Source organism: Pongo pygmaeus, chromosome 19, assembly GCF_028885625.2.
Source record: "Pongo pygmaeus isolate AG05252 chromosome 19, NHGRI_mPonPyg2-v2.0_pri, whole genome shotgun sequence".
Classification (NCBI taxonomy): Eukaryota; Metazoa; Chordata; class Mammalia; order Primates; family Hominidae; genus Pongo; species Pongo pygmaeus.
The window spans coordinates 74,526,590-74,537,123 of record NC_072392.2 but is presented as its reverse complement, the minus strand read 5'-3'; the positions used below and the strand labels follow the sequence as shown (position 1 = coordinate 74,537,123).

Sequence of the window (10,534 nt, the reverse complement as noted above, 5' to 3'; positions counted from 1 at the left end):
AAACATCACCTCTACCCAAGTTACAGTTGTTCCCCAATGGCAGGAACTGTTCTGTGCTTAACCAACTATGTTTCAAGCATCAGCAAGGTGCCTGGCATATGGGACCTAGCCAGGGAATGTGTTTTGAGTGAATGGATTCATCTAAGTCTTGTTGCTCCTAAAGTAAGTCTGAAAGGCAACCAACTAAAGAAAGAAGAAATGTAGGACTTCTTGATAACCCAAGGCCATAACATCCACCAATTTCAAGACTCAGTTTCTTCCCTGGATAGGGAAGGCTGGTTGAGTCTTAACCCAAGTGAGAACCATTGATATCACAGGGGTTAGTCCTCCTGCTACACCACTGACCAACAGGAAAGTTTGTGTCTCCAGAGTGGACACATCCATAAAGAGGCCAAACCCAGTCAAGGTCTAAGCATCTGATGGCTATAACTTTGCTTCTTTGAAAAATAATAAAAAGCTTCTGACCTCCCACCAACAGCCAACCTGATTTCAAAGAGCCAAGAGGCATCTCAGATTCGTCAACATTCCTTTAATGAGCTGAGAAATTTTCATGGTAAACTCAGCAGCTGAGTAACAGGATGGTGGCACCACAACAGGTAGATAATCAAGGCTGGAGGTCAAAGCATTGGAGCCAACACCCACCCAGGATGGGGTATAAAAGGGCTGGGAGGAGAGGAGGCTTCAGTCTCAGTGGCTTAGCCTTCCCAGCTGATCTGAAGCTCCTGTGCAGCCTCAGCCCAACACCATGACCTCTTCCTACAGCAGCTCCTCATGCCCCCTGGGTTGCACCATGGCTCCTGGAGCAAGAAATGTCTCTGTCTCTCCCATCGACATTGGGTGCCAGCCTGGGGCAGAGGCCAACGTTGCCCCCATGTGCCTTTTGGCCAACGTGGCACACACCAACCGAGTCCGTGTGGGGTCCACTCCCTTGGGCCGCCCCAGCCTCTGTCTGCCCCCTACCTGCCACACTGCTTGTCCCTTGCCAGGGACCTGCCACATTCCTGGCAACATTGGAATCTGTGGGGCCTATGGTGAAAACACCCTGAATGGCCACGAGAAGGAGACCATGCAGTTCCTGAATGACCGCCTGGCCAACTACCTGGAGAAGGTGCGCCAGCTGGAGCAGGAGAACGCGGAGCTGGAGGCCACACTCCTCGAGAGGAGCAAGTGCCACGAGTCCACCGTGTGCCCTGACTACCAGTCCTACTTCCGCACCATTGAGGAGCTCCAACAGAAGGTGAGGTGTGGGATCGCTTGGGTGTGCTGGGTCTGAGATGGCAGAAGGTAAGACAGGAGGAATCCATATAAGGCTCAGAGAGCTTTGGGTTCTTGGTTTCTCTTGAACATGAGCATAGACACCACACGTGGAGAGGGAGCCTAGGGCATGATGCTTGTGTGTGAAACGTCTTCCTGTTCTCCTCAGATCCTGTGCAGCAAGGCCGAGAATGCCAGGCTGATTGTACAAATTGACAATGCCAAGCTGGCTGCTGATGACTTTAGGATCAAGTAAGTCAGGCGGAGGGGGGCCAGGGTGACTCCTTCCCCACCCTCCATCCCAATGCCCAAATACTTGTTGAGTAAGGGAATCATTGTCCTTTCTTCCTTGCTAGATTCTCCACAGTAAAATTTTCATTACAATCAAAGCTGATGGAAGATGGAAGGGAAAACTCCTCATTAATCCAAGCATATATGTTTGTTCTCCTTCATTTATTTCCCTAAAATGGAGGATAAGGCAGCCTGAGTTCATTAACCAGGAGCAAAATGAGGTGATTTCAAGGATGAACCGAGCAAGACAGCCATTGGGTTTCATATATAAGTCAGAGGAGTCACTTAAAGATGAGTCTTTGTCCAGATTTAATTATGGAGCCCTAAAGTACCAGGTATAAAGTACCTAGGCAAAAATGAGAGAGGGGAAGACAGCTGAAAGCAAGGGATAAGGAGCTGCAGATCACCATCAGGCACCTGGCTATTCTTATCTTTGGTAACTGACAGCCCCTGCTATGGCATGAGCGACTGGACTGGGTCCCAAGATGCATGATCTTAGGCAAGTCAGTTGATCTTCCTGAACTGCAGTTGCCACAGAATACGAAGGCAAAAATGTATATTGTGCAATGTAGTGCTGTGATTGCTTCATTAGACCATGAGCTCTTTGAGAAGAGGGGCTGGGTCTAATTCACCTTTGAGGCCAGAGGGCTAAACAGAGTGAATAAATGAGGATCCAAGTGTGGGAGGTACGAAGCCAGGGCAGCCGAGAGGGGCTCTTGGGGGCATTCTTTTTGACCCCGTACCTCCTGTGACTGAAGGCTGGAGAGTGAGCGCTCCCTGCGCCAGCTGGTGGAGGCGGACAAGTGCGGGACGCAGAAGCTCCTGGATGACGCGACCCTGGCCAAGGCCGACCTGGAGGCCCAGCAGGAGTCCCTGAAAGAGGAGCAGCTCTCCCTCAAGAGCAACCATGAGCAGGTGTGGCCCTGGGCGCTCAAACTCCTGGGGAGGGCGCTGGGCAGACAGGGGAGCTCCCTAGCCCTGGGGCTCTCAGAGCATTGCCTGGGCTCAGCTGGTATCAGGATGGAGGGCTGAGGTGGGTCTGAGGGTCCAGAGGGCCTCTGTGGAAAGTGCAGACTTGCCTTGGGCATGAGGAAGGTGTCCAGGTGGGCTCTCCCGAATGCACTCTGGGCAAGACTTTCCCATTTGCTTGTGTGTGGGACTCCCCTCCTACTGCTTGCCAGGGACGGGGTCCTGGTGCTGTCTGCTCCATCAAAGACCTTCTCCTCACACAGGCTGTCTGTCCCTTCCTCATTTCTGCAGGAAGTAAAGATTCTGAGGAGTCAGCTGGGAGAGAAGCTCCGGATCGAGCTGGACATTGAGCCCACCATTGACCTGAACAGGGTGCTGGGGGAGATGCGGGCTCAGTATGAGGCCATGTTGGAGACCAACCGCCAGGACGTGGAACAGTGGTTCCAAGCCCAGGTGAGCAGGGGGGTACAGAACCAGCGGATACCTGGCCTCTATCTGGGCAGGGAGGTGACCATGTCTCTCTGTGCTCTAGTCTGAAGGCATCAGCCTGCAGGACATGTCCTGCTCCGAGGAGCTGCAGTGCTGCCAGTCGGAGATCCTGGAGCTGAGATGCACGGTGAATGCCCTGGAGGTGGAGCGCCAAGCCCAGCACACCTTGGTACGTGTCCTTCACCCTCACTGCACTGCAAATGCCCGGTGCCATGGCCTAGGAGCATTTTATTTTGGAGGTCTCACTACCCAGGTTTCTCCCACCTGTTATCACCATCAAAATTTGAGGCATGTAGCAGTTTCCCTTGGGGCCTTGTATATTTTATCCCCTTATTTCCCACTACAGAAGGACTGTCTGCAGAACTCCCTGTGTGAAGCCGAGGATCGCTTCGGCACGGAGCTGGCCCAGATGCAGAGCCTCATCAGCAACGTGGAGGAGCAGCTGTCTGAGATCCGGGCCGACCTGGAGCGGCAGAACCAGGAGTACCAGGTGCTGCTGGACGTGAAGACCCGGCTGGAGAATGAGATTGCCACGTACCGGAACCTTCTGGAGAGTGAGGACTGCAAGTACGTGTGATCTGGGCAATTCCTGGCCAAATTATTTACTCAATTCTGATGAGGTCCTCAGGGCAGCAGAAGGACTGTCTCTACGTAGAATGAGGCTCTCTGTGCACTCCTTTTCAGTGAGTCATTGCCCTGTCCTGCACACTCCATGTGGTTGACAGAGTGACGGAATGACCATCCACTTAGAGGACATTTACCAGGTCTCCACCGGGGCTGCTTGGGGTAGCCATGGACTGATGAGAGTAGACACAGGGTCGCTGCTCAAACAGGAGATATGTCCATAGATCCAGCAGATTTTTGGACTTGCTTTTCTTTTCTTAAATTCTTCCTAGGAATTTTTATTCTATAGGATAACTTTAATCATGGAAGGCATTTAAGAAACCACTTGTCTAGTCTAACCCTGGAGGTGCTCACTAGATGCTAATGGTCACAGGGTCCAGCTGGGTCCATGTTCTGTTGTTTTGCAGTGGGGATCCCTTCCTCATGCCCCTGCATGGCACTGAGACCCCATTCATTTCTTGCCTCTCACTTCCCTCACCTTGCTGTCTCTCTGCAGACTCCCCTGCAACCCGTGCTCCACGCCTCCCTCCTGTGTGACTGCCCCCTGTGCTCCTCGCCCAAGCTGTGGCCCCTGCACCACCTGTGGGCCCACCTGCGGAGCCAGCACCACCGGAAGCCGATTCTGAATTCCTGTGGACCCACAGGGGCTGGCTAAGGCAAGGGATACCCAAAGAGAGATGCTTGTTATACCTTTAGAAAATCTGGCTTCTAACTTTCTGTATGTATAGGCCTGTCCAAAGGCTATGAGATACCAGGGACAGTGGAATCTTGAAGGAAATCCTTCCTTTCTTGCTCTTGGTTTTCCCAGGTGAGCTCTATGCCCTCAGTGGCTGGATTGCAGCCACCCATGGTGGCTCAGAATATCTGGATTGGAGAGGCATAAGGTTGAAAAGCATTTTGGAGTAGGAACACGGCGTGATTTAAAATTGCACTTGCACTTCAAGAACACCAACTTTAACTTGAAATTTTTATAGTTTATGACAAAGAAGTGAAGAACAGACTTCACTGTCTGAGATTTCCCACATTTCTTGGGTTGCTTCTAACATTGGCAGCCTGGATTATGGCCCTAGGGAGAAGGAAATAGAACCAGAATTGTACCTGACCCTGTCTTTTCTAATTCCCTTCTCCTATCCTCCTGCCTCCCTACCTTGGAAGCTGATTAAGTGGAAACTTTCCTTGTATCAAATCCTGAGTTTTCTCTACTTCAGGGTTTCTAGCTTTGACAAAGGACCAGGCTTGCCTTTTCTGTGGCAACACAGCCTCTTACCTATGGCTTCCATAGCTTCTTGCTATGTGAAAGGAACTTTCAGATTAAGAAATTTCTCTTTTTTTCTCTATAAATTCTGACTCTCAAGACTTGTCTGGCTATAACCCCTGTCCCTGTCTAATTCTCCCAGTCTAAAATCTAAACAATGACTTCATTTTTTTCTAGTACTTTCTCCTGAAGTATTGAAACCTATTGATTTAATGGGTAGAGATTTGCTAAGTATGATGTGCTTCCACCTCTTCTCTTCATACTCTCTACCTTCCTTACCACGATTCAGCCACACTGGCCTTTCTGTTCCTTGGACATGCCTGAAGACGTGTCCCTGCTCTTCCTTTTCTCTGGGGTGCTCTTCCCCCTCCTTATAAATGTTCAGGTCAGCGGAAATGTTCCTTCCTCTGAGAGCTCCTGCTTGGCCACCAGCCTAAAGGACTCACAACCCTGGCACTCTGTCCTGCTGATTAGCACCTCCAACAGCTGAACTTGCCTCTGTATCTATTGTTTTCCCAATCAAAATCCTTACCCAAGATTAGCAATTGTTCATTGCTGCATCCCCAGAGCCTAGCCCACTGCTTGGTACATAATAGATGCTTAATAAATATCTGTTGAAAGAATGAACATGTCTAGTCCTGACTTTATCTCTGACTTGTTGTGGGGTTTTCGAATCATCACTTCACACGCCTAAGCCTCAGCATTTTTTTTCCTGAGATAAAATAGGGATAATGTTATTGTTCATACTTATATCCCAGATCTGTCATGGATTCTAAGATAACAGAAATAAAAATACCCTGAAAAAGAGAAAGCACACAAAGAAACCTCACCCGGAGCCAGTATTGATTGTATAATATTTAAGGAGTGCAGGGGCTGACCCACATGGCCAGGTTTAAGGGCCACCCGTGACCTCAGGCTTCTTCTTATGGGCAGGTAAATAAATTTCCTCTAGCATCTAAATTTAATCAGAAGCAAAATGGTGCACATAACAACTTGCTTCCCAGAGCAAACTGTATTTGAGTATTTGCATTAGGCCAAAGAATGAGAAAACTTTCTTTGAGGGGCAGAACCTTCTAAGCAACTCCTTTCTATTGAGTCCATCCAAGGAGAGAGGACTCACTTTCATGGGTGGTCTTGTTTCCATTTTTCCCCTTTGGGTTCACCAGGGTTAAAGTGATGGGAGAACACACCTCAGTCTTGTGAGGCACTCAGTAATTCCAAGGGCCATTATGATCCCTGCAGGACTTCAATTTGGAGACTTGGAGGGAATGCAGATTAGGCCCATTTGTGGTCCTGATTTCTGAATGCGATTACCAGCTATTTTTCGTTGGAAAAATAGCTTGAAGTTTAGCCTCACTCCTCATCACGTCTTGTAGCTTCATCGGAGAAAAAGCAACCGGGGATATGGAGAAGTGACATGGACTGCTGATGTCAGAGTAAAGGCATGGTTCAAGCCAGCCTCCTTTTCCTACGGAAGGAACTGTCTGGTTGCATTTGGGGGCTTCAGCTTGCAGTGCTAAATGTGGGCCTGGTGGTAAGGCGTGTCCTTCTGGAAGACCCTTTCATGCTACCAAGCCATTTTGTCTGAAGCTAATTGGCTAGGCTATGTTATGAAGCAAAAACAGGAATCTTCCAGGAAACTGGCTTTTTTTTTTTTTTCTTCATGATCTGAGCTAGAAAGCTCCCTCTACAGGGGTGACTTTTTCTGAGAAGAGAAGCAAATGAACATGGGACCTGTTGTGTTGATGTGCCCCTTGGAGATGCTACTTTTTAGGGTAGAGTCTCCTGCTTCAGGCCAGCCTCAGCCTCCTGACTGTACCTTGGTAGATTTTTTATTTTATTTTATTTTTGCTCCTCTCATACTTTAATGAGGAATTTGACCACAATTCTAGTATAAAGATTTCTTGCCTTACTACGAACAGCAGCATCTACATCACCTGGAGCCTGCTTTTGCTTTCTTTCTCTTTGATTGTTAAAATAAACATTTGAAAGTAACTGGATGGTTTTCGAATGGAGTTTTATATAGCAGTGGTTTCCTCCTGCCTGGTGTTAAAGGCTGTCTCCTCCCTCTGAGAACAGAGTGCCGCACTACAGCACTCTTGTAGGGCAGACATCATAACTGCTTCTAAAAGACGAAGTTCACAGATGTTAAATAACTTGACTGAAGATATGCATTTAGCAAGTGTTTGAGCCAGGACTTGGACCTAGATTGCTCTGGCTGTAAATCAACTCTTACTGTATCACATCACCTGAGTATCTCATCTGTGTTTCTTCAAGCGGCTCTGAGTTGCCTTTTAAAGGGAGATCCTGCAATGTGAGCCTTGGATGCCCGTGTTTCTCAGGGTCACCGACATAGTGTGATTTGGAAAGGAGACAGACGTGGGTTTGTTTAGCACAAGACTTATAGAAGGACAGTTATAAAAGTCAGTTTCCTGAACCAGCTACCCTACCCTGAGCTCATTGCTACCCAACTGTTGCTAAGTGCTTTGTCTGTGTTGAACATTTCAAGGGTCAATATCAGTGTTTGAGAAGGGTTAAACACCGGCTCTTGAAGACAGAGTATGTCATTAGCAGAGAAGAGCCCTTCCCAGTGATGTAAAACCAAATGAGCTGGCCCTTCTCTTTCCAGAGATTGCCTGCGCGAGTGGTGGGGTGAAGCAGTTGTGGGCTTAAAGGCGGCCAGACAGCCAATTTATATAATTCTCTTCTTTTCATAAAAGGACATAAGTTAAATGCAAAGTTAAATGTGATCTGCCTTTGAATGTTCTGTAGGACTTTTCATATAAATAAATTTTTAAATGAAAACAAGTCTTGCCTTAATTCTGACTTGATTTAGCACCACGGAGTTTAGAAGTCAGGGATTTTGTATCATTGGTGCAACATGCTATGGTTTGGCTTTATACTGTGTCTATTCATGTACGCATGCAGGCATTCCCTCAGCACACAGTTACTGAGTATCACCGTGTACCGGATACTGTGAAGGATAATACTGAGTATGATTTGCTCCAGAGCTGAGCTCATTTAGTCACTTCTGTTTTTATTGATTGAGTGCTTCATTATGTCAGGTGATGTACTGGGAATTACAGAGATGAACAAGACAAAAGCAGTAAGACAAAATTCCTGTTTTCCAGGGACTTCCAAGAACACTAACAACAGAATGAAGAGGGTTACATCAAGGTAAACTATGGGTCAATATGTGTAGAGAGAAGAGGAACTGATTGAATGCTCAGTGAAGCTGGAGAAAGCTTCCCCTTGAAGGCATCTCTTGAGCTGAGAAATATAAACTCTCAGGGGTAGACTTGACCTTCAGAACCTTTCAAAATCAGAGTATTCAATACTACTGGATTTTTTTTTTTTTTTTTTTTTTGAGATGGGGTATTTCTCTGTTGCCCAGGTTGGAATGCAGCTACGCTACCTCAGCTCACTGTAACCTCCACCTCCCGAGTTCCAGCAATTCTCCTGCCTCAACCTTCAGAGTATCTGGGACTACAGGCATGTGCTACCACGCCGAGCTAACTTTTGTATTTTAGTAGAGATGGGGTTTTGCTACTACTACTACTGCTACATGTTGGCCAGGCTGGTCTTGAACGCCTGACAGGTGGTCTGCCTGCCTCAGCCTCCCAAATTGCTGGGATTACAAGTGTGAGCCACCAGGCCCAGGCACAATACTATTGTATTTTTAATGAAGAAAATGAAACAGGGTTGTCAGTATTTCCCTATTTTACTGCACATAATTCATGAAGTGGGCCAAATAAATAGTTCTACAATGATTTATTCAGAATTTAATATTTTCCCTAATTCCTAAATCATTCACTCTTCAAGTTCCCAGGATTGTGCTTTTCTCCTTTCTACTAACTGCATCTTTGCCCCATGATCATCCACAGCTTAACACCCATAGGAAATGGTCCCCTGAAAGATACAGAGGAATGGACTGAGGAGACATTGAGGGGAAATCCATAGGCTGAAGGAGGCACAAAACAGTAGAGATTGTTCCTGGCTTAACACCCCAAGGACTTCTATAGGGTACCCTTATACTTTTTATCCTTATACCTCTGTCTATGTAAGTATGTCTATAGGATAAATTCCTATAGGCGGAAATTATTGGTCAATAGTGTATGTGTGGGCACGGTGGCTCACGCCTGTTATCCCAGCACTTTGGGAGGCCGAGGTGGGTGGATCATGAGGTCAGGAGATCGAGACCATCCAGGCCAACATGGTGAAACCCAGTCTCTACAAAAAACACAAAAATTAGCTGGGTGTGGTGGCAAGTGCCTGTAGTCCTAGCTACTCAGGAGGCTGAGGCAGGAGAATTGCTTGAACCCGGGAAGTGGAGGTTACAGTGAGCCGAGATCATGCCACTGCACCCTAGCCTGGCAATAGAGTGAGATTCCATCTCAAAAAAAAAAAAAAAAGCATTTGTAATTTTAACAGATACTGCTGAACTATTTTGTAAAGAGGTTGCACAACTTATTCTCCCCCTCAACAGTGTATGAAAATGCATGTTTTCTATATTTTGCTACAGTCATGACATTAATCTATTTTGTTTTATTTTACTTTATCATAGAAAGAACACCTAACATGAGAGCTACCCTCTTAATAAAACTTTAGGTGTACAATAAATTACTATGGACTCTGGGTATAATGCAGTACAGTAGATCTCTAGGCCTTACTCATCTTGCTTGACTGGAACTTTATGTTCATTGATTAGTACCTTTCCATTTCCCCTTTCCCCACAGCCTCTGGAAACCACCATTCCACTCTTTGATTCTATGAATTTGCCTATTTTAAATACCTTGTATAAGCAGAATTATGCAGTATTTGTCTTCTGTGATTGGCTTATTTCATTTAGCATAATGTCTTCAGGGTTGAATCTGACTATTTTAGATACCTTATATAAGCAGAATCATGCAGTATTTGTCTTTCTGTGATTGGCTTATTTCATTTAGCATAACATCTTCGAGGTTTATTCACATTGCATATTGCAGAATTTTCTCCTTTTTAAAGGCTGAATGGAATTCCAGTGTTTGCACATACCAATTTCTTTTTCTGTTTATCTGTCAATGGACATTTAGATTATTTCCACATTCTGGCTGTTGTGACTCCTGCTGCAATAACCACAGGAGTCTTAACATCTCTTTGAGATCCCGATTTCAATTCTTTTGGATAAATACCCAGAAGTGAGATTGTTGGATCATATGGTAATTCTATTTTTAATTCTTTGAGGAGTCTCCATACTGCTTTCCATAGTGGCTGCATCATTTTGCATTTTCCCAACAGTGTGCAATGGTTCCAACTCTTCTATATCCTCACCAATACTTGTCGCCTTTTTTTTTTTTTTTTTTTTTGATAGTAGCCATCCTGAGTGGTGTGAAGTGATGTCTCATGGCTTTGATTTGCATTTCCCTTATGGCTAGTGACTTTGCATTTTTTCATATACCTGATGGCCATTTGTATGTCTACTTTAGAGAAATATCTATAGAAGTTCTTAGCCCATTTTTAAATTAAAAAAAAATTTTTAATTTTTTACAGTTGAGTTGCAGGACTTCTTTATATATTTTGGAGGCTAACCCTTTATCAGATATATGATTTACAATTCTTTCTCCCATTCAGTAGGTTGTATTTTTACTCTGTTGTTTCTTTTGCTGTGCAAAA

The 10,534-nt window shown here is 45.9% G+C and overlaps 1 protein-coding gene across 1 annotated transcript; it reads left to right on the top strand.

The window, feature by feature from the left end:
• Positions 1–745: 745 nt before the first annotated feature.
• Positions 746–4,378, top strand: LOC129017648 (keratin, type I cuticular Ha8). The gene is made up of 7 exons (XM_054458256.2): positions 746–1,237; positions 1,424–1,506; positions 2,304–2,460; positions 2,806–2,967; positions 3,047–3,172; positions 3,350–3,570; positions 4,124–4,378. Exons 1-7 carry the CDS (start codon positions 746–748, stop codon positions 4,251–4,253), a joined length of 1,371 nt encoding a protein of 456 aa, XP_054314231.2. The 3' UTR covers positions 4,254–4,378.
• Positions 4,379–10,534: the final 6,156 nt, after the last annotated feature.

Excerpts from the sequence above, each read along its gene's own strand:
- LOC129017648 (XM_054458256.2), top strand. The coding sequence starts at position 746 with ATGACCTCTTCCTACAGCAGCTCCTCATGCCCCCTGGGTTGCACCATG. Across the intron at positions 2,461-2,805 it reads TCAAGAGCAACCATGAGCAG|GAAGTAAAGATTCTGAGGAG; the intron begins GTGTGGCCCTGG and ends TCATTTCTGCAG. Across the intron at positions 2,968-3,046 it reads AACAGTGGTTCCAAGCCCAG|TCTGAAGGCATCAGCCTGCA; the intron begins GTGAGCAGGGGG and ends TCTGTGCTCTAG.